General features: G+C 45.0%; 1 protein-coding gene and 1 long non-coding RNA gene across 6 annotated transcripts in view; one reads left to right on the top strand and one right to left on the bottom strand.

Moving 5' to 3' along the window:
- Positions 1-12416, top strand: part of LOC128349711 (uncharacterized) — a 122769-nt gene extending 110353 nt beyond the window's left edge. Inside the window, exon 5 of the long non-coding RNA XR_008318934.1 lies at positions 12032-12416. This is a non-coding gene — a long non-coding RNA (uncharacterized LOC128349711). The remainder of the gene's footprint in view (positions 1-12031) is intronic.
- Positions 1-23897, bottom strand: part of PDE9A (phosphodiesterase 9A) — a 123158-nt gene that overhangs the window by 87386 nt on the left and 11875 nt on the right. For all 5 annotated transcript variants that reach the window (XR_008318929.1, XM_053306471.1, XM_053306469.1 and 2 more), the window contains exons 2-4: positions 12114-12184; positions 5555-5632; positions 4759-4802 (exon numbers count right to left, since the gene is read on the bottom strand). Coding sequence is in view for 4 of the 5 variants with exons in the window: in XM_053306471.1 (XP_053162446.1) it covers positions 4759-4802; positions 5555-5632; positions 12114-12184 (193 nt within the window). In the remaining variant the exon portion in view is untranslated. The remainder of the gene's footprint in view (positions 1-4758; positions 4803-5554; positions 5633-12113; positions 12185-23897) is intronic.

Raw genomic sequence — 23897 nt, 5'->3', positions numbered from 1 at the left:
ATTAATTTTTTTGTTATTTATTTTAATGAATATTTTAACTTTTTGTTTGTTTGCTTGTTGTAAACCACTCAGAGACGTGCGTTTTGGGTGGTATAGAAATATGTCAAATAAACAAACAAACAAACAAATAAAACAAATTAGTCCAGGGTTTCTTAACCTTGGGCCCCTAGATGTTGTTGGACTACAACTCCCAGAATCCCCATCCACAAAGGCCATGTCTGGGGTTTCTGGGAGTTGTAGTCCAACAACATCTGGGGGCCCAAGGTTAAGAAACCCTGAATTAGTCCATGGGGAAAGGGTTGGACCACCGTTCTGTGTTCATTGTGGGGAAACATAGCCATTTAAATATGTGTGCATCATTCACAACCAGTGCCTCTCTCTGTGTATTTTGCCACTTCAACTTAAGTATTTTTGTATCCAAGCTCAGAAATAAAGGTTCCCGTGTAGTGAGCTGTGCTGGAGTCCCACTGAAACCTCTCAGTGCTGACCATTAAAATTTGATGGGACCTAAGTGCAATTTACTTGGCCCTGAGATGCCTTTCATGGGTGACATCACTGCTGTGCCATTTGCTTTACCTGGACTCATCTCATGGTGCTGCTCATGTTTAAAGAGGCATGGGCCAGTCACAGGGCTCTTTCTCACCTTGTGGCTGTAGGCCTTTAAAACATGCTAACAATACATGGAAACATTGTTCTAGCTGTGCAAATATAATATCAAAGGACATCTCGGAATCAAACTACAGGTTCTTTGCAAGTGTGTACTTTAAAAAATGTTAAAAAGCAGCTGAATTGGGCCTCCCACATATCGAGACCCCAGGGAGGAAAGGGGACTTTGACCCCCCACATAGTCATGATCTGGAGTGGGGCCCTCACAGTTGCTCTTTGCCTACAGCGAGGGGGTGTGGGGAGCTGTTATTGGTGCCAATGGAAGGCTTTTTCCACTTGGGAAATCGGAGTAGAGACTACAATGGGAAGATATGGGAAGATTAAGCCAAGAAGCCGTGTTGGGTTAGTCTGGGGAGATATGTCTGGGGGAGCAAAAAAGTGGGTCTGGAGCGGGGGCGGCAATATCACAGGTAGCGGGCAGAGGGAGGTATGGCGGTGGGAGTTGGGCAGGCCGTTACAGGGGAAAATGGTCCAGGCAATTGAGGCCTGTTCCTTTTTCCGGCCCTTCTCCCAACCCTCTGACCCTAGGGAGCTCTGGGAACACTCCTTCGAGGATTAGGGTGCTGCTGCTGAATGCCAGGTCAGTTAACGCAAAAACATCTCTCATCCACGATCTGATTGTGGATGAGTGTGCTGACCTGGTATGTGTGACGGAGACCTGGTTGGATGCGCTGGGCGGGGTCAGTCTCTCTCAGCTTTGTCCTCCAGGTTTCCAGATCGTGCAGCAGCCCCGCCTCGAGGGTCGGGGAGGAGGCGTTGCAGTCATCTTTCGAGAGACCCTCCCCGTTTCCAGGTGCCTGGTCAGGCCATCTCAGAATTTCGAGTGTTTGTCCTTGAGGGTGGGCCTCCGAGATAGGCTGGGGATTCTGCTGGTGTACCGACCACCCCGCTGCACTTCAGTCTCCCTACCTGAGCTGGCGGGGGTGGTCTCGGAGGTGGCCTTGGGTTCCTCCAGGCTTATTGTTTTGGGGGATTTCAATGTCCACGCTGAGGCCCCCCTAGTGGGTGCGGCTCAGGATTTCATGGCCTCCATGGCAACCATGGGCCTGTCTCAATTGGTATCGGGCCCTACCCACGTGGCGGGACACACTCTGGATCTGGTTTTTGCCGACCGGGAAATAAATGATCTGGAGGTGGGGGAATTTGAGACCACTCCCTTGTCATGGACAGATCATCACCTGGTAGGGTTTAGTCTGACTGCTCCGTCTGCCCTCTGCAGGGGTGGTGGGCCGATTAAGATGGTCCGCCCCCGGAGGCTTATGGATCCGCTTGGATTCCAGACGGCCCTCGGGGAGTTTCCAGTGTCCAGAGCTGGTGACCCTGTCGACGCCTTGGTTGATCTCTGGAATGGAGAGGTGGCCCGGGCTGTTGACACGGTTGCCCCCAAGCGCCCTCTCCGGCTTAGTGGAGCCCGTTCCGCTCCTTGGTTTTCCTCGGAGCTTAGGGCGATGAAGCAACTCGGACGACGGCTGGAGCGACGCTGGAGGAAGAGTCGTCACGAATCCGATCGAACACGGGCTAGAACCCATTTTAGGGACTACGCCGTGGCGGTGGGGGCGGCGAAGAAACGTTTTTTCTCCGCCTCCATTGCGTCTGCTCAGTGCAGGCAAACAGAGCTGTTTCGTGTGGTGAAAACATTGCTCCACACATCCCCCCGGACAATGGGGGAGGAGCCATCTACAGCTCTTTGTGATCGGTTTGCCTGTCATTTTGCAGATAAAGTCGCTTGCATCCGTGCTGACCTGGACTCCAGAGTTTTGGCAGTTCCGGCAGACGTGCCTTTGGTACCATCTGGTCCCGTTGTGTTGGATTCTTTTCGGTTGGTGCGGCCTGAGGATGTGGACAAGATCCTGGGCAGTGTGCGGGCGACTTCGTGCGCTCTTGACCCTTGCCCTTCATGGCTAATAAAAGCTGCCAGGGAGGGGACAGGTAGATGGCTGGAGGTGATGGTTAATGCTTCATTAAGGGAGGGCAGGATGCCATCGTGCCTTAAGGAGGCGGTGGTAAGACCTTTATTAAAAAAGCCCTCCCTTGATCCCTCCAGCCTGGACAACTATAGACCTGTGTCTAACCTGCCCTTTTTGGGCAAGGTGATGGAGCGTGTGGTGGCGTCCCAGCTGCAGAGGGTCTTGGATGATACGGATTATCTGGACCCTTTTCAATCTGGCTTCCGCCCCGGGTATGGGACTGAGACTGCCTTGGTCGCTCTAGTGGATGACCTACGCCGGGAACTAGACAGGGGAAGTGCGTCCCTGTTGGTTCTGCTGGACCTCTCGGCGGCGTTCGATACCATCGACCATGGTATCCTTCTGGGCCGCCTCTCGAGTATGGGAATCGGAGGCACTGCGTTGCAGTGGTTCCGGTCCTTTCTTGAGGGGAGGGTCCAGAAGGTGGTGCTGGGGGACTACTGCTCGGCCCCGTGGCCGTTGGCCTGTGGGGTCCCGCAGGGTTCGGTCTTGTCCCCCATGCTGTTTAACATCTACATGAAGCCGCTGGGAGAGGTCATCCGGGGATTTGGACTGAGTTGTCAGCAATATGCGGATGACACTCAGCTCTATCTCTCCTTGTCATCTGATCCTAGGGAGGCGGTGGATGTCCTGAACCGGGGACTGGAGGCCGTGATGGGTTGGATGTGGGCTAACAAACTGAAATTGAATCCGGATAAGACGGAGGTGCTGTTGGTCAGTAGGAGAGCCAATCGGGATGTGGAGATTTTACCAGTTCTGGATGGGGTTGCACTCCCCTTGAAGGAACAAGTACGCAGCTTGGGGGTACTACTGGACCCGGCTCTGCTTTTGGAAGCTCAGGTGGAGGCGGTGGCCAGGGGTGCCTTTGCACGGCTTCGGCTGGTGCGCCAGCTGCGTCCCTTTCTCGAGAAGGCAGATCTGGCCACAGTTACCCACGCCTTAGTCACGTCGCGGCTGGATTACTGTAACGCGCTCTACGTGGGGCTGCCCTTGAAGAATATCCGGAAACTGCAGCTAGTGCAAAACGCGGCAGCGAGGGTGTTATCCAGAGCTGCCCGTTGGGAACATATCACCCCCATTTTGAAAGAACTGCACTGGCTACCGGTTCGTTTCCGGGTCCAATTCAAGGTGCTGGTTTTGACCTTTAAAGCCCTAAACGGTTTGGGCCCAGGGTATTTGAGGGACCGCCTGCTCCCAAGGGTTGCTGCCCGCTTGACGAGGACATCTGAGGGGGCCCTGCTCCGGGTGCCGACAATGAGAGAGGCCCGGCTGTCGTGCACTCGGGACAGGGCCTTCTCTGTTGCTGCCCCCAGACTCTGGAATGCTCTCCCAGTGGTCATTCGCTCCTCGGACTCCATCATGGCTTTTAGAAAGCTTGTAAAGACTTGGCTTTTTACCCAGGCTTTTACATAATCGTTTTTACTGCTGCTTCTGGGTGTTTTTATTTCTTGTATTGTTTTATGCCTGTTTTTATATGTTTTTATACTCTTAGCATGTTGTTTTTATTGTGTTTTTATTGTATGTTTTTAACTTTTGTAAACCGCCTTGGGGCTATATTTTAACGAAAGGCGGTATAAAAATGCAAAAATAAATAAAAAAAAATAAAAATATTATGATTAAAGCCTCTCTCCCCCTCACCATGGTCTTGAACCATGGGCGGGAGGTGGGTGGGTGGGTGGGGTCAGCGGCAATTTGATGACCATGAATATGAAAGAGAAAATAAAGCCATGTGCTTGCAAAGCATGCAGTTAAGTAACATGTAGTTTACATAAGAACATAAGAACAGCCCTGTTCCCTGCAGACCCATCTAGTCCAGCATCCTATTTCACACAGTGGCCCACCAGATGCCACTGGAAGCCTACAGGCAGGAGTTGAGGACATGCCCTCTCTCCTGCTGTTACTCCCTTGCAACTGTTACTCAGAGGCATGGTTTGACTCTCAGGTCACTGAAATCAATGGGATTTGAATGCACAGCGGGGACTTTTATTCTGCTGGTTTAAATGCACCCAATTCTCTCTGGATTAAATCCGCTCTAGGTGAAATATTATTCAGCAGTTCATTTAAATACAGATTCATAGACTTGGAGAAATGTGATAAGGTAAATTCTGGCTAAAATAAAGTTTACCTATTTGTTGCTGAGTTGCCACAGGTATTACTTTGTATGGTGTACTGCAAGAAACAAAAGAAGAACAATCACAGCCTGTTGTTGTTGGTCCCCCCCCCCCACCACACAATGATGGAAATAAAACATAGAAGGAAGGTTTGGTTATGGAACTAGTTGTGCTCGGCACCTAGCCAGGGAAAAGAACACACATCTCTCGTCACTGCAGCCCCCTCCAAATTGATACTTAAAAGGTCTTGGCTACATTCAAGCAGGGCTGACAAAACAGACCATCCTGCAGCCATTCATTGAGCACAGCAACACGTTCCGTGTCTGGTACCCCAAGGATTAGACTGGGAAGAGAGCAATGAAGAAAACCATGATTTGGAGCATGAACAGCTGTGGTGGGGAAAAATAACAAGACCAAAGCAGACTAGAATGAGATCTGGGGAAATTGCAAGGAGCTTTGGGGAAAGAAGAGCCTTAGGCCATGCATTAATGAATACACACCTCCAAAAATGTCTCTGTGTGGAATAATGCTTTAGTTTGCTTCTTCTAGTAGAAGACTAAAGCTATGAGGAACTGAAAGCCCCTGGAGGAAAGTGATGGAACAGGAAGACATTTTAATATTGACCCCAGATAACGACACATGCTTTAACAATGTGTATGTTTTTTAAATAAACAAGTAAAGGGCCATTAGAGCTGTAATAACCTGAGTAATTTTTGCTGTCTCCAATTCCACACTCTCTTATATCTAGGCATGCAAAAAATAAAGTGGGTGAGTATCATTCTTGCCTTAGTTTTAAGACAGCACACCTACCTTTCTGAGTTTGCTGGCATGGTTGGATCAATGGATACCATGCAGTCATCTGCTGTGAAAAGTGAAATGGTGGTATTTCTGAAAGACAACATTTAAAGCTATGTTTATTTAACGGGATCAGGCTATGCCCCAGTCTCTTAAGCCACCTCTCCCCTTAGAGAAGAACCAAATGATAGCCACTCCCATCCAGGGCAACGGAGGGCACCTCACTGTCTTTTCTCTCTCTCTGAGACAGGTAAGCAGAATGGCTGCTGGGGGAGTCAATAACTTAGATTTCTCATATTTCTTCTCTAGTTGGCACCCGTAAGAAGGGCCTTTTCTTGGCAGTTTTGGCCAACATCTTACAGCTCAATATGCCCACAAAGCATTACCATTCTGATCAGTACTTTATCCAACTATATGGGCATAAACTATGGGGGAATAAACAGGGATCCAAGAAAACAAAATGTAGTCATGTTGTAATTTGAAAACAAACAAACCATTGAAATAGTTGTGCACACAGCATGGGGAAGTTGTTGGAACACATTGCTTAAAGAGGCCTTAGAGGTCAGAGAACTACTGCAAGCAAGAAGCATACACAAAGCTACTCTTGCCTATCCACTGTGATGGAGGGACACATCTGAATATATAGTAAGACTGAAAGAGATTATCATCATTCTTCCTGCTTTGGGCTTTGAATCTATCTACATTTCTAACATTTTCACAGTGATGTGACATTACTGAAAGTTGGATCCAAGAGTTTGGGGCTTCATATCACTGAGAACATTTAAATTGTTTTCAATTTTAATTGTTTTAGTGGCTTATATATTTTATTTTTATTTATGTGAACCACCTAGAGCTATTTGGGTTAAATGGTAAATTTATTGAATTAATTTAATAATAACATCTACATGTTTAACATCTTCATGAAATTGCTGGGAGAAGTCATCAGTATGCAGATGACACTCAGCTCTACCTTTCTCTGACATCAGATCCTAGGGAAGCAGTGGATGTACTGAACTGGGCGGGCTGGAGGTGGTGCTGGGCTGGATGTGGGCTATCAAACTGAGGTTAATTCCAGACAAGACTGGTGCTGGTGGTCAGTAGAAAAGACTGGTGCTGGTGGTCAGTAGAAAAGTAGAAAAGGGATAGGGTGATTCAACCAGCTCAGGATGGGGTTGTACTCCCCTTGAAAGAGCAAGTGTGCAGGTTGGGGGTGTTGCTGGATCCTGCTTTGCTTTTGGTTGCTCAGATGGAGGCGGTGGCCAGGGGTGCCTTTGCACAGTTTCAGCTAGTGTGCCAGCTGTGTCCCTTTCTCGAGAAGGCAGATTTGGCCACGGTTACTCATACTTTAGTCACATCATGGATGGATTGCCTCAACGCACTTTACATGGAGCTGCCCTTGAAGAATATCCAGCAACTTCAGTTGGTGTAGAATGCAGCTTCCAGGGTTCTCTCTGGAACCACTATCTTGGAGCATATTATTTGAAAGAGCTGCACTTGCTGTCAATTTGTTTCCAGATCCAATTCAAGGTGCTAGCTATTACCTTTAAAGCCCTAAATGGGTTGAGCCCTGGATACCTGAAGGACTGCCTACTACCAAGTGGTTCTGCCCACCCAACAGGGTCATCAGAGGGGGCTTTTCTCTCTGTGCCAACATTGAGAGAGGCAAAATTGTCATGCACTCAGGACAGGGCCTTCTGTTAGTACTCCCAAACTCTGGAATGCTCTCCCAGTGAGTGTCCACTCCTTGACATCTGTGGCTGTTTCAATCAAACTAACTAACTAACTAACTAACTTTTTATTTGTTCAGGTTTTTACCCCTTAGGGGCTGCCAGGTTTCTTTGCTATTCTTTCTCTTTTTATGGGTTGGTGGTGTGTGTGTGTTAGTTTTATTGTTTTATCTGATTTTAATGCTTTAATGTTATTTTTATGGCATTTTGTTGTATTTTAATTTCTGTAAACCACCTGGGGATGTCTTATGCAAGGTTGTATAGAAACCAAACAATCTCCTTCCCATGTAGGTTTGCCAGGCCACATGTTAAGTACTCATGACAATGCAACACTGTTCCTGTCATAAAAGTCCTGATGCGCTTCAAGGCCAAAACAGTCTCTTCCTCAGGGGAAAATAAATATGAATCAAAATGAAAGACTTCTCACCAACAAATAACTATCAGAGTCATTTGTCGGAGAGAAGTCTTTCATTTTCATTCATGTCTATTTTCCCCTGAGGAAGAGGTTGTTTTCACCACAAAGTGTGTTGAGACTTGGCTCAGCAATCCATTATTCTCACACCATTCCTAATTATGTCCTTTCAAAATTCTGAAAGAGTTATACACTATTGCTTCAATACTTATGAAAAATAGTGACATCTTTTCTCCGTGTTTTGCCATTGTAAGCTCTTCCTCATGATGATTGTAGAAGAGGACGTGCAAGTGACTTGTACTTCTTCATACTTCTCTGTGATTATAAAAGTCTTTGCTTTCTTCATTTAATGTGCAAAAGGGCTCTTTTAAGGTCACTTCCAGGGGAAATGAAATATGTGCCATATTTAGGGATGTGTAACTGGCAGTCCTATCTGGCCCCCAGAGGCTTCGCAGCTGGCCTTGAGTATAGTCCTCTGTCCCAAGAACTGCTTTCTCCTTTGCAAGTTGCTGTTATGTTTTCTTCTGAAACAAAGATTTAAGGCTCTTTACCCTCTCACTGCATTTGCAATCACTGAACACGTGTAAGTTTGCTTCCGGAGTCTTGGTTGGTTCTAGGCAATTGCCTCTTACAAAATCTTTATACCAGTGCTCAAACAGCACTGATATTACCGCATTTGCTTTAGTATCTCCTGATATAGGAGGACAATTTCCCAGTCCCCGCTAGCACCTTGTCTGGAACATTCCTGAGAGTGCCTCATTACGCATGTATTTATAAAATGCCAAAGGGTATATACATTGCATTGTAGGCAAGCCCTGGTTCCTATCTGACAAGGTTGATAAACACAGGGAAATATAGCATAAAAAGAGAAGGAGGTTCCTTGAGTCCTGTTCTCCAATTTCATATGCAGTGTGGTTTCAGTAGATTTGACTCACACTATTGGCCATTGGGGTCTGTACAGTTCAAGGACAGGGATATACTGTAGATTCAGCCTCTCATGCATACTGGTATTTATGCAAGGCAAGAAATCATATAGCATGCCTATCAGGTCTCTTTCACAGCTAGAACAATACAGTTAGCTTCTGCATTTACTTTCAGCCAGAGCTTGAGAACATGATGACTATTTTGCTTTGCACATGCAGGCTCTTTGGAGGAGTGTGACTGATCATTTACTATCTTCCTCTTGCTGTAGCCGGCACAAGCACATCTAGGTCAGGAGTAATGGTTTGTGGGTCAGCAGTTACAGCTGCCAGGCTGTTTGAGCTCCGGCACCTCTCAAAGTTAAGCAATAAAGGACTGAATCAGTTTTGGACCACTATGAGGCTGTATTTTTAAACTACATTTCAGTTTGTAAACAGCTTCAATAGTTAAATGACCCTTTAGAGCAGGCATCCCCAAACTGCGGCCCTCCAGATGTTGCTGAACTAAAACTCCCAGCATCCTTAGACATAATTTTTTGTGGCTGGGTATGCTGGAAGTTGTAGTTCAGCAACATCTGGAGGGCCGAAGTTTAGGGATGCCTGCTTTAGAGCAACAGAGTGAAAGTCTGCAACGTGAAACTGGAGGTTGCAGGACCCGCAGTTAACTTTTCTAACCGTGAATCGCGTCACAGATGTTCATTCAACTGCAGTCTGGCAACCTCCATATTCAGAGCAGGGGAGCCCCTTCCTCTCCCTGGTCTGCCGAGTCCACATCCCAGCAAGCTCCATAGCGCTCTCATCACCAGACTGTGGGCAAGGCACCACGCTGTATCCAGGGCAGCAGCCATTGGCCACAATCTTCAAGTGGGTGTATCAAGCACGAGTATGCCTGTTGGAATGGTCTGCCCACCCTTGGCAGGGAAAGGGCATTTAAATCCCTTTAAATGGCATTTAAGCCCTTCTTCTGACAGCAATTGCACCGCCACCCTCCTAAGAGGCCCACAACAGAACAGTCTTGCACGGGCATAATTTCTGGCCGGGATGGGCAGGGTGGGGTGGATGCTGAGGGGCACTATTTTCCTGTTACTCCTGTTATATCAGACCTCTGAAAAGTATAAGCATGCATATGTATTCAGTACTTGGTTTGGGCCCCTTTTGCAGCAGTTACTGCCTCAATGCGGCATGGCATGGATGCTATCAGCCTGTGGCACTGATGAGGTGTTATGGAAGACCAGGATGCTTCATTAGCGGCCTTCAGCAATTCTGCATTGTTTGGTCTCATGTCTCTCATCCTTCTCTTGGCAATGCCCCATAGATTCTCTATGGGGTCAGGTCAGGCGAGTTTGCTGGCCAATCAAACACAGTACACTGTATACTTTTCAGAGGTCCGATATTGTTTTATTCTTCAATCCTTGTCTTCTTGGTTCCATGTAATATTCTAATTTTCTGAGATTGTGGATTTGGGGTTTTCATGAGCTGTACGCCATGATCATCACAATTATAACAAATTAAGGCTTGACTTATCTCGCTTTGCATGTAATGCGTCTGTCTCATATATCAGTTTCACCTTTTAATTTGCATTACTGAAATTAATGGACTTTTGCACGATATTCTAATTTTCCGAGTTTCACCTGTATGTTGAATCACTGGAGACAATGCTTATTCTGCTGCCCAGCCCTTCTCATGAGTAAGCCTAGAGACCGCACACATTCCCCCAAAGAGTAGGGGCTGGGCCCCCTTCTCCAACATCATTGTGCAAAAAACCAGAACAGAGCCATTCAACAATTCCTGGTTGGGGCTGCCCTTTAAACCTGATCCCAGGTATCACCAACCTGCCATATGTTGCCGTCCCAGCGATCTAATGGGGTAGCCCTGTTATCATTGTGACTGCATGTGCTTGTGAACATACATCTCTATTGCTTCATTTTTGGAGAGCTAAGCACATAGTGCCTGTCTTGCCATCCCATCCCCTTTATCTCCTGACTGCCAGCAGGGGGGAACAAGGGACAGAATGGGAAGAGGGCATGCCCCTTGTGACTTGCCTATTTGACAGGCTTTGAAGCTTAGGATGGGATGTGCTTGCATCCCTGTTGCCGGGCAACTGCTTTATTGGATCAAAGATGGGGGAGGCGGGGGTGGGGCAACTGCTCGAAGAGCTGGCCAGTGAGAAGTGCCACAGACATCGACTGGGCACTATGCCGGGGCGGTCTGGGCCAACTGTGGTTATGGCGGCGTCTGCATTCAGAAATAATGCTGTATCTGCAAAACCTCACATTGGGGCAGTGGAACTCACTACAAACCAAACTGGAGCTGGGTAAGGCAAACTGCAAGTCGCTTTTGCTTCAAAACTGCAGTTGCATGCATTCAGACATTCACAAATTCAAACCGCTGCCCCATTTATCTGTGGTTTCACGTTACATGCGAATGCAGCCAAAGGGTTCCATAACACAGGCTGGCAATACTATCTGACCAACATTAGTAGGAAGAGAGCAGACACGTACAGCATCAATAAGAAGCACATGGACGTGACTGTTTTTTTTTTAAACGAAAAGGGGTGGAGCTTAAATGAGATGGTTACATGTTGAAAATGTGGACAGCACGTGCCTTGAGCACTTTGATTTGTAATAATGTATAATACTGCAGTTATCTGCCAGATTCTATAATAATATTATGAGATTTATTTATATTTTACACGATGTTTATAAAGGAATTTTTAAAAATAAACTCTGACTCATTTACAACTAGGTGTCCCAACTCTCCAAAAGCAATATTAGTGTAGGTTCTGATGAAATGATTGTGAATTCTGTTACTAGAGTACTATGGGGATCAGAGCCATGCTGTCAACATAACTGTCCCAAGAGCCAGATGGTCACACAAGCCACTTCATTTTCACAGCTTTTCAATATGGTAGATACTTCAGAGTTATCAGTGCATTCCACATCCCTGTGAAGTCAATGGGAAAGTCCCACTGATGTTAGTGGAGGTGGATTGCATCCCATTCCACTTCTGTACATATTATTGACAGGATCCAGGAATGTCTTAAGGATCAACAAAAGATAAGGGGTCCTTGTGCTGATAAACTTCTAATGTTTGCTGCATCCCTATGATGCATGTGGGCACCAAATGGTCCTGGTCTTGGCTCTGTTCTCAGAAACTGAAACAAGGGCATTATTGTCAACATGCTTTCACAAATCATGTCAATGACATCATCCTATTTTTTAAAAAAACAAGTATATAGTATATACCTAGTATATACTATATACTATGCCATATTGTAGCCATATACTGTGCCATATTGTATTTATAAAGTACAGATTAGGCACCTTAAATTAATAATATATTTATTTTTCAGTTTCAACATTCTGGTTAGATACTTGCATCACATTTTCAATATTTCATGTTGATATTTCTATTTTCTCCATAATTACAAAAGGGCCTATTGGAAACAGAAAAATGAGAGCCTCAACATCAGAAGCGTATGTGAATAATATAATTGTACCAGAGAAGATATTTACCTTGGTAAACCAGTTGCAATGCAGAAGAGGTCCATAATATCCCTCGAGTTACAGTATTTACTGAAGGCCACCTTCCAAAGGAAACAAAATCAATGAAGATAAAACAAAGATGAAAACACTTCCAATAGCAATTTTAATTTACATCCTGTAGGTATGGCATTAATTTACATGACTCTTTTTTCTTCTTGGAGATATCTGATTTCTTCATCATACTGAGTATAATTCTGTTCCCATTCTGTACTCTTTCAAAACCTTTTATTAGATTTTCTGTAGGAAACAAATAATAAAAGGAGGATTTGCGAATTCATGCCAGGCTATTTATAGAAAACACATACAAAAGAGAGTAAAGGTGATCAGATACTCATACTGTTGCAGTATTTCAGCTCCACAGACCTGCATAACATAATCTTCATTGTTATGCTATACGTATACTATATAATCTAAATGTGTACACACACATACACACATCACAACAGGAGGTAATTTGTGAAATATTACCTGAGGTTTTATCTCTATGACAGATAAATAAAAACAACGGCCACATTCAGATGTAACAACAAGCCATGGTTAGCTGTAATGAGAATGCACCAGAATGAGCCTCAAGTTAAAATGCTCCCCATCCCTTTCCTACCTCTTTTGCACATCAGGGGAGGAAAATTAAAATGGACTGCAGGTTCTCTGTTATGTTGTAATATGACAAATTGTGGTTTGTTCAAATTACAGTAAGTTTACAGATTGCAATATGTTGGAAAGTTAAAGGACTTTGCGCTGTCTCTTGTCTCAGACAGTGGAGGACAGACTAGTAAGTCAGAGGGCTAGAGGGTCAAGACATTTGTCATCACTTCTCCACTGCTCTGATGCTATCCCTTTGAAATGTAGATTGCTAATCTCAGGGATTCAAACTTCCTTCCTCCTTCTCCCTTCTCTTCTTACCTGCCCGCCTACCTTGCAACATGGCAAGCTTCTCTCCCTGCACCATATGTGCAGAGAGGATGAGGAATCCATCTACATCCAGTTAGATAGTTAGATTAGAGATCCTAAATCCTCACTTTCCTATCTAGAATGGAGTTCCTTAATAAATGCCTTTTATATTAATTTGAAACTATGAATTGGCTCCAAGTTACTTTACTCTCAGCACATACGCATGCCTAACTAAATCCGCTGTGTGTTGTGCCTCTGTGCACTCTGCTATAATGAGAAAGGGATTCTCTCACCACAGAGAATTTCCAACAGATATTAAGGCATTTGTTTGATCCTGGTTTGTGATCTGAGTTTGTGAACTAATTGGTTGCCCTGTCTTCAAACACAATAGGACACTGAAGTATGTCCAAAACGATAAGAGGAAGTCTCTGAAGCTCATGCTGATGTATTCTTGTTTCATAGTTTGTTGTGACATCTGAATGAGGCCATAATTAAATCCTTTCAAAAGATTCTCACAAAGGCACTATTACAGGACATGGCATGGGAGAAAGAATACATAGGTTCTACCAGAAGTGCCAGGGCCCTACATGATCCTCCCAGCTCCCATTCCCAGTAGATTTTATGTGTATATCTGTGTGAAAACATGCTGGGGGGGGGGGGAAAGAAAAATAAATATCTTCTTTTAAAGGAAAGGAGATGAGAAGAGGGAAAATGAGGGCAATGCAATCTAATTCCAAATTTTGAGGTTCTTAGCGTGAACAATTTGTCAGTGTTTCCATGGTATTCCATCTGTTCTAGGTTTCTTTTTTCTGGTTGCCAGCTCTAGCGTGTGCCCTTCCTTTTGTGCCCTTTGGGAGGTTGATCTAATGTAAAAATATTCTTTTGGTCACCAGGACTTCTCTGATGATCCATTTATTGTCACCTTTCAGGGATATCTTTCCCAACACAAGGTGATTTTGAAGGTAAAGACCCCCCCCTTTTTTTTTTTTTTACAAAGGGAGTTGTTCTGGTAATCAAAGACAGATTCTGGAACTGCTGTCCACAGTGCCACCTTAAGGTGGCTGCCACCTGAAGCCACCAAGCATCACTTGTGTCAGTTGGGTCCTGAGGCTGCCCCACCCTCACATCACTAGCCATGACCCCAGCCACGCAATTCACTACCAGTGCTGTGATCACTACCTCTCTTCTTCTCAGCATCATTCAGCACTGCTCTCTAGCTGGCACCCCAGAATCGCTGGCTAGTCTGTCTCATTCAGCAAATGTGTGTATTGTGTCTCCTCCATTTCAGGAGCAGGCAGCACACACAAGTCTGTTGCTGGAGAAGAGTGAGTGCATGCATGCAAGAGTGACCAACTGATTAGGGGTGTGCATTTTGGAATTTTCTTGTTTCGATTTGTATCCGAATCGAAACATCCCCGTTTTGTTTTGTACACAAATTTTCTGAATCTGAATCAGCCCTGTTTTGTTTTGTACCCAAATTTTCCGAATCCAAATCCGAATCAATATGGATTTTTAAAAAGGGTCCCAGGGCAAAAAGAGTGGGTGGTGGTGGTAGTGTCCAATGGGTGGAAGCTACCACCCAAATTTCAAAGGAATTAGGCAAAGGGCTGATTTTTTTGGTGAATTTTATTTAAGTTTACACATCTTTAAGAATTTTTCCATAGGGAATAATGAGGATTCCAGCAAATGTATCGCTTCAAGTCAAGGGGAAAGGGATGACCCAGAGCAGAGTGTGGTGGGTGGTAGTGCCCAATGGGGGCAAGGAAACTTCCAGAATTATTTCAAAGGAATTGGGCAAAGGGCTGATCTTTTGTGATTTGTTGAAGTTTATGTGTCTTTAAGATTTCTCCCATGGGGAATAATGGAGGTTTCAGCAGCCCCATAATTCCACTTGGGGGGGCACTGGGGTTGCCCAGAGCGAGGGGTTGTGTAGTGCACATAAGGTGCCAACCACCCCCACACCCACAAGCCCGTGGGGTACTGGGCTTTGTTGTTTCTGAGGTGTTCATTGTAGATTCTCTGGTAGCATATGAGATTTTCAGTGAAAAACAAGAATCCACTCTCATATGCTACCAGAGAATCTACACTCAGAACACCACAGAAACAGAAGAACCCAGCACCCCATGGGTTAGCAACCCTTCCGCTGGCCAATGTGGGGTCAGTAAAGAGTGGGAAGAAGCAAAAGAGCCAATGGGGAACAAGGAGGGAATTGTCAGCAGGTCAGCCCATGATTTAGGTCACTGATCAGAAGGCTGGAAGGGTGGGAAATTCAAAGAGATGTCAAACACAAAATGGAGACTGACTCAGAGATCACCACAAAATGGAGGTCCGAAACAACAAAACGTTTTGTAGCCGAAACAGGGACGTTTTGTTTTGTATACAAAACTTTTGGATCTGGAAAATGGGTGTTTTGTTTTGTCTACAAAACACACAAAACAGGCTGTTTTGGGTACAAAACATTTTGTATCCAAAACGTTTCGCACATCCCTACAACTGATACCAAAACCTACTGCCCATCTCTGGCTGGCATCACTACTTCCTGCAGCAGGCAACGGAAATCCAGCATCATTATTATTAATATTATTATTATTAGATTTATGTCTTGTTCTTCCTCCAAGGAGCCCAGAGCAGTGTACTACATACTTAAGTTTCTCTTTCTCAACAACCCTGTGAAGTAGGTTAGGCTGAGAGAGAAGTGACTGGCCCAGAGTCACCCAGCTAGTTTCATGGCTGAATGGGGATTTGAACTCGGGTCTCCCTGGTCCTAGTCCAGCAGTCTAACCTGCTGCTGATGGCAGTCTCTCTTACTGTACCCCCTGGTTAGTGCTCTCTCTCTCTTTCTCTCTCTCTCTCGTTCATTTCTCAGAGCGCACAAGAGAGCCAGTCAGCTGATGCATCAAGAGAGAATCCTGGTCCTCTGCTAATGCTGGATGTCCGCTGCCTACTACAGCAAGTTGGGATGTCGGTTGGAAGCAGGCAGCAGCCATTACCATTGCGCTCTCTCTCTCTCTCTCTCTCTCTCTCTCTCTCTCTCTCTCTCTCTCTCTCTCACACACACACACACACACACACACACACACACACACACACACACATTCTCTTTCCCCTCCAGCTTGGTTGCAGAGGGATGCAGCAGCAGCAAATGCGTGCTTGTCTGCTTTTCCCCCTCCTGAAATGGAGTAGAGAAAGCACACAAGTTTGCCGCCTAGCAGAGAAAGTGAATGAGAGAGATCCGCTGGCAATGCTTGATGCCAACTGGAGAACAGTGCTGAACACCACACCAAGAAGAGAGGTGGCAGTCACTGCTGGGTTTCTGCTGAGTGGGAAGGGCCCAGAGAGGGGTAGGGGTCAGCAACTAGGATAAGGCAGAGGCAGCAGAGAGGTGAGGTGATGCCTGTGGTGGGTGAAGTAGAGGGCAAGCGTGCACTCACCGCCACATGTCGCAGTCACCACCTGAGGTCATTGCCTCACCTCACCTCACTGGAGAGCCATTCCTGACTATCTAGCTACAATCATTGAAATAAGATGTTTTGTTGCTTTATGAAATCAGATTCCGATCCACCTGAAATCTTAGCCAAAGAAAACATCACAGCAAATGGTGTTGTGAAGAACTGTCAGAGAAAACCAGCAGGTTAACAGAATGTTACCAATCTGCTGCTGACACTAATGGCTGATGAATGCAATAAATGGGGATCTGATGTTATTGTGGTTGAACTCAAAATGAACTTCTAAAATTTGTTGGGCTATTGAGCCCTGAAATCAATTATCATTGAACAGAACGACAAGATAAGTGGGACATGGCAAGATAATTGGGAACAAATGAAAATCAGATAGCCTGGTTAATTAAGATCAAAACTGGGAAACATAATAAACTGAGCAGATGTTTCTCTCCTTCTGAGCAATAAAGGTTGGTGGATAAGCAAAGCCAAGGAACATAATAAATCTATGACTTGCCTGTTATCCATACGTTGATGTCACTTATGGTTTAATAAAAATCTGTTAGTCTTCTCTAACTATGGTGTAATGGATTAAAGCCTTTGTCTCAGAGCAAGCTCACGTGAGGGAAAGAAATGCTGAATCATCCCTGAATAGCTGCCTGGCTAGGCTTTTCCTAAAATCATTCTGTATTATCGGTAGGTTCAAAACATTGCCACCAAGCACCCTAAAACTTGCAGAGAACCAGATCACTAGATTGGGTACAGTAATCCAAGGTACCGCTCTGTACCTGGGTATTGGGCAAATACAAAAAAACCTTTCACATGTAGGCTTACATGTGCAATGAGATGAGAAAACTTACAACTGCTGAATGTACGAGGACATGTTTGCACCAGAGAAAATCCCCCCCCCACCTTTCCCTGAGTTAAAAACCAACTTGGAGAGTAAAAAGAAAATACTTTTAAAAACCAGGTTTATTCAATTACTGCAGTCGGCTTCCATCTGAGGCTTTCAACCTTTCTTAGTTACAGTTAAGAATACTCAGTAGATTTCAAAAAATAGGTTGTTTTAGGCATGTATAAATGTTTATAGAGTCTTTTGAAGAACCTTGGGTAGGATGGGCATAGGCTAGTGTTTCTTATTTCAGTTATGTTTCAGGTAAACTATAATAAAACAGTATCAGGAATACGCAAAACACACCCACCAAAGAAACAGAAATTCGAACATAAAATCTGTCTGACTAAACAAACTTTCCCCTAAATTAATCTTCCTGAAGCCAAAGCCCAGGCTTCCTTTCCTTGAATTCACCAAAGTCCAGATGAGAATTCAAGCTTCCTGTTCTCCTATCTTTCAAGGATCTGCAGAGTCATTCTCCTGCAGCCAGCCTCCATGGCAATATGTCCTCCTCTGAGCACCTCCAGCCTAGCTTCTTTTCTGACGAACAAACTTCCTTCTTCCTCTCAACAGCTCTCTAGGTCCCACCCACCTGGTGTGCTGATTGGCTGAGCCCTGGAGTTCACCGTTCTGTCAGTCAAGACAGGATTCACTTCCTGCTAACTCTTTACGGGGGAGGGGAAGCTGGTCACTATTATTCATTCATTCATTCATTCAGTTTTTATACCACCCTTCCAAAATGGCTCAGGGCAGTTTACATTTAAAACAAAACCATTAAAATCAGTTAACAATTAAAACAGAAAATATAGAACAGCGTAAAACAACAATTAATTAAAACATCATTAAACAGCAATTAAACTATCAGAACAATTTAAAAATAGGGTTGTGCATGTTCTTTTATTTCTGTTTTGTTTTTGGCCCAAATCCAAAACACCCCCATTTTGTTCTGTGTTGAAATCAGCCAATCTTAAACACCCCAATTTTATTCTTTGTTCGGAAAGGCAAAATCCAAATCTAAAATATTTTGGATTTTTAAAAATGGCCCCGGAGCAAAACTATTGGGTGGGGGTGGTAGTGCCCAATAGTTGGTAGCTACCACCCAAATTTCAGAGGAACTGGGCAAAGGGCTGATTTTTGGTGAATTTTTGAAGTTTAAGATTTTTCCCATAGAGAATAATGGAGGTTTCAGCAAAAGTATAGCTTCACGTCAGGGGGAAAGGGGTGGCCCAGAGCAGTGTAGGGTGGGTGTTAGTGCCCAGTGGGGGCAATGAATCTGCCAGAATTATTTCAAAGGAATTGGGAGAGGGCTGATTTTTAAAGATTTAATGGAGTTTATGCGTCTTTAAAGTTCTTCCCCATAGGGAATGATGGAGGTTTCAACAGCCCCATGACTGCACTTGGGGGGCATCTGGGTGGCCCAGAGCAAGTGGTGGTGTAGAGCACATAGGGTGCCAACCACTATGGGGTACTGGGTTCTGTTGTTTCTGAGATGTTTTGAGCGTAGATTCTCTGGTAGCTTATGAGAGTGGATTTATGGTTTGTTGTTGAAAATCTCATATGCTACCAAAGAATCTAACTCAGAACACTTCAGAAACAACAGAACCAAGCACCCCATGGGTTAGCAACCCAGGGGGTGGTTGGCACCCTATGTGCACTACACTACCACTCGCTCCCGGACACCCCATTGCCCCTTAGGTGGAGTTATGGGTCTGTGAAACCTCCATTATTCCCTATGGAGGGAAAACTTGAAGATGCATATACTTCAACAATTCCTAATAAATGAGCCCTTTGCCCTATTCCTTTGGAATCTGGGTTGTGGCAGGCATTTCTTGGGGCACTGCCACCCAACCCACTGTTTTGCCCCTCAGGCCCCCTTTCTGCCCCAAAGACATGTAAACTTCAGAAATTCTTTAAAAATCACTCCTTTCCCCAATTCCTTTGGAATCTGGGTGGCAGCAAGCACCCATTCGGGCACTACCACCTGAACCACTCTTCTGCCCCCAAAGCCCCCTTTCTGCCCTGAATCCACCTCAAATAACATCAACATCACACATCAACAACAACAACAGCAGAGTTTTGCAAAGAACCAGGCAGATTTCCAAAGGTCATGCACATCCACATCCCACCCAGAAAGGCAATTGATCTACACACAACATTGTGAAACAACAACAATGAAATGCACACTTCCCCACTGACCAATGAGGGTAAATTTTACCCTTAAATTTCCTTAAAAGGAATAAGGAGACAATTGGCAGCAGATCAGCTCATGCTTTCACTGGCCAATCTGCAGGCTGGAAGGGCAGGAAATTCAAACAGATGTCAAAACTCAAAATGGAGACTGAAGGAGAAAGAATTTTTGTGATTGCAAAATGGAGTTCCAAAACAGCCGAAACAATGAAACATTTTGTATCCGAAACAGGGACGTTTTGTTTTGGCTACAAAATTTTCTGTTTTGAGCACTGGGTGTTTTGTTTTGGCTACAAAACAGCCGAAATGGCCTGTTTGGGGCACAAAACATTTTGTATCCAAAATGAAACACACACCCCTATTTAAAAACCCTGAAAACCAGGTTACAACACTAAAATCAATTACAACTATTTAAAAACTCTGGAAGGCCAGGACAAACAGATAGGTTTTAAGGGCTCTCCTGAAGGCCAATAAAGAATTCAAATTGTAGATTTCTGCAGGGAGTGCATTCCACAGTCTAGGAGCAGCTACAGAAAAGGCCCATCTCTGAGTCGCCACCAAACGTACCGGTGGTAGCTGGAAACGGATCTCTTCAGATGACCCTAACGTGCAGTGGGGATCCTGCAGAAGAAGGCACTCTCTGAGGTAACCAGGACCTCAGCCATGCAGGGTTTTAAAGGTAATAACCAGCACTTTATATTTTGCCCAGAAACATATCTGCAGCCAGTGTCACTGTTTCAAATCAGGCACAATATGGTATCTCCGGGTTGTCCCAGAGACCAATCTGGTTGCTGCATTTTGAACTAACTGAAGTTTCTGAACTACTTACAAAGGCACTCCACATAGAGCGCATTGCAGTAGTCAAACCTGGAGGTTACCAGCTGGTGCACCACTGTTTTGAGGTTGTCGTCCTCATTGAATAGACGCAGCTGTTGAATCAGCCGAAGCTGATAGAAAGCACTCCTGGCCACAGCCTCCACCTGAGATACCAGAGTGAGGCCTGGGTCCAGGAGTACTCCCAGGCTGCGCACGTGCTCCTTTTGGGGAAGTGTAACCCCATCCAGCACAGGGAGATCTAACTCATCCCTCAGATTCTGAGCCCCTACAATGAGCACCTCTGACTCTTGCTTGGATTCAGCCTCAATTTGTTATCCCTCATCCAGCCAATTACTGTCTATAGGCAGGCATTTAGGGAATGAACACCATTTCCTGATGATGCAGATGAAAAGGAGAAGTAGATTTGGGTGTCATCAGCATATTGATAACACCCAGCACCAAACCTCCTTCACAGAGCAGTACATGAGGCAGGCAAGAAACCTAGGAGTCAGTTCACCTTGAGTTCAGGCATTTAATTGAACTCTTATAAAATGGAGTCAGACACGGGCCTGAATTCCATATACTTCTGGGTTGGTACCTCTGGGTTGAATGTTGCGGGGGAGGGCCGTCCCCAATGGGGGGGCATCTCCAACGCCACTTCCTGGCTGCCTTCCAGATTTACATTACACTAGCATACCTGCCAACATGTCTCTATATTCCCTTTCAGGTGAATGGGGAAATAGGGACATGTGGGTAGGGATGTGCACAAAACTGGTTTGCCCGGTTCGGTTTGGATCCAAACCGGGTCCGAACCAGGAGTGGGTGGTTCAGTTTTGGTTTTGTCCGAACCCCACCTGGTTCAGTTCGGATCTGAATTGGTTCGGACTGGTTCAGACCAGTTAGGATAGGTTTGGACACCTGAAAATTGGTAGGATGGTAGATGGCACCCAGGGGTACCTGTCACCCAAACCCCAAAGCAATCGGACACTCGTACGATTTTTTATGAATTTTTGAAATTTATTTTTATTTTTTTCTCATAGGATATAATGGGACTCGAACGAGGCCATTATTCCTTATTGTGGAGCACCCATGGGTGCCAACAACCATGCAAACCCTGAAGCAATCAGACAACCCTATGATATTTTATGAATATTTGAAATATTTTAAATTATTTTTCTCATTGAGTATAATGGGACCCGAACCAGTCCATATCCCCTATTGTGGAGCACCTAGGGGCACAAAAGTGGGGTGGGTGGTAGACAGACAGGGGTGCCTACCACCCAAAAAATCCCAAGGCAATTTAACAGTTTACCAATAATCAGAGGAGTGTCCAAGTATTTTTGAATTCCTCATAGAGAATAATTAGGATTGCAGCAAATGCATAGCTTCACGTCGGGGGGAAAGGGGTGTTGTAGAGTGCAGTGTGGTGGGTGGTAGTTCCTAGGGTGGGCAAGGAAGCTATCAGAATTATTTGAAAGGAATTGGGCAAAGGGGTGATTTTTAAGTGATTTTTTAAGTTTAAGCGTCTTTAAGGTTTTTCTCCATAAAGAAGCATGGAGGTGTCAGCAAATGTATAGCTTCACGTTGGGGGGAAAGGGGTGGCCTAGAGCAGTGTGGGGTTAGTGGTAGTGCCAGGTAGGGGCAAGGAAGCTATCAGAATTATTTGAAAAGATTTGGGCAGAGGGATGATTTTTAAGTGATTTTTGAAGTTTACGCGTCTTTAAGGTTTCCCCCCATTAGGTATAATGAAGGGTGTATCGCTTCACGTCGGGGAGAAAGGGGTGGCCTAGAGCGGTGTGGGGTTGGTGGTAGTGCCGGGTAGGGGCAGGGAAGCTACCTGAATTTTTTCAAAGGAGTTGGGCAGAGGGCTGATTTTTGGTTAATTGTTGAAGTTTACGCGTCTTTAAGGTTTTTCCTCATAATAAGTTATAATGGAGCTTTGAGCAGCCCGATAAGTGCACATGGGGGGGTGCTGGGGTGACCCAGAGCAAGTGGTGGTGTAGTGCACATAGGGTGCCAACCACCCCCATGGGTTTCTAACCATGGGGTACAGGGTTCTATTGTTTCTGAGGTTTTCTGAGCGTGGATTCTATGATAGCAAATGAGATTTTCAATGAGACACCATGAATCTACTCTTTTATGCTATCATAGAATCCACACTCAATACCTCAGAAACAAGAGATCCCTGTACCCCAGGTGTCCGAACCAATCCGAATCGGTCTGAACCGGTTCGAACCGAACCACCCCCGGTACGGTTCGGATCCGAACCTCAGAACCGGAACCAGTTCGGATCCGAATCGGTTCGCACATCCCTACATGTCGGTAGGTATGTACTAGTGCAATGGACAAAGCCACACAAATGCAAGAAGGCCACATAGCTGAGTGGATGCCCAAGGTTGCTCAGTCTCTTGTGCTCTCCATTTCCTTGCATGAGCATTGTGCTTGTGCAACACGGATAGTGGGTAACTGCACCATTCCCTGCAACACAAATGGACTAAGGAAGAGGTTTCACAGGAGGAGGCATGTTGCACAGAAATTACTTGTCCTTCATAAGTAATTGAACAGGAGGCCAACTTTAAATGAGAAACAAGAGTTTGATATTTATCAAATGAAACATGAGCTAAGAAAACAATAAACAGGCTAACAGTATATTATACATAGAGAGGAAGAACCTCTCCATTTGAATTTAAGTCAGCAAGTGAAGAGTAAATGAACAAACACCGTGACTCAACCCCTAAGCCAGTACACAGACATATTCAAATAGAGAAACATACCCTTACAAATAACTGAGACAATGTCTATGGGAAAATCCCAACATTCCCCTTCTCATTGTCTCGTTCTTGAATTCTGAGTCCCACATTTTGTTTTATGAATTGAGACTGGGGAGAAGCTGGTGGTGGGGGGAAATCAACAGAGGACCCCCCACCATGGCTGCAACCCCCCGCCCCAAGGTGGTGAGTTCATACGTGTGTGTGTGTGTGTGTGTGTGTGTGTGTGTGTGTTCGAACCCCTGGACCGACCAAGGGTGTGTGTTTGGCTTGAACCAGGTCTGCTTTGGCTTGTGGGCAAGCTGGGGGAAACCCTTCAAGCTGACAAAGTTCGCATCTCTACTCTCTGGTTGTGTCTCAATGTCCCCTTCTTGATTGGGTCTCTCCATTATATCATAGTCTATGATTATTGGTGCATTTTGTCGTTACTGTTCAGCCTCTTCACTTATTGGAAAATCCAGATCACAGTCAGACATCACACTGACATTTGACCTTTGCCTTTCATTAAAATATGCAACACTGTACAGTTTAACAGTTTCTATGGTCGGATCAAGTATTCTGTAGCTTTTGCTATTCAGTGCATGCATAACCTACGAATATTCCTTCTTCACTGCTGCAATCTAATTTTCTTCTTCTTTATTTAGGAATATATGCATATGCTTTGCATCCAAATACTCAAATATGCTTTAAGTTATGTTTTGTCCCATTCCACAGTTCAAAGGGTGTTACTCCTTTCGTTTTAGTTGGAAGTCTGTTCTGCAAA

This window comes from Hemicordylus capensis, chromosome 3 (genome assembly GCF_027244095.1).
Source record: "Hemicordylus capensis ecotype Gifberg chromosome 3, rHemCap1.1.pri, whole genome shotgun sequence".
NCBI lineage: Eukaryota > Metazoa > Chordata > Lepidosauria > Squamata > Cordylidae > Hemicordylus > Hemicordylus capensis.
The sequence above is the reverse complement of the archived record's forward strand: the minus strand, read 5'-3'. Positions and strand labels throughout refer to the sequence as shown.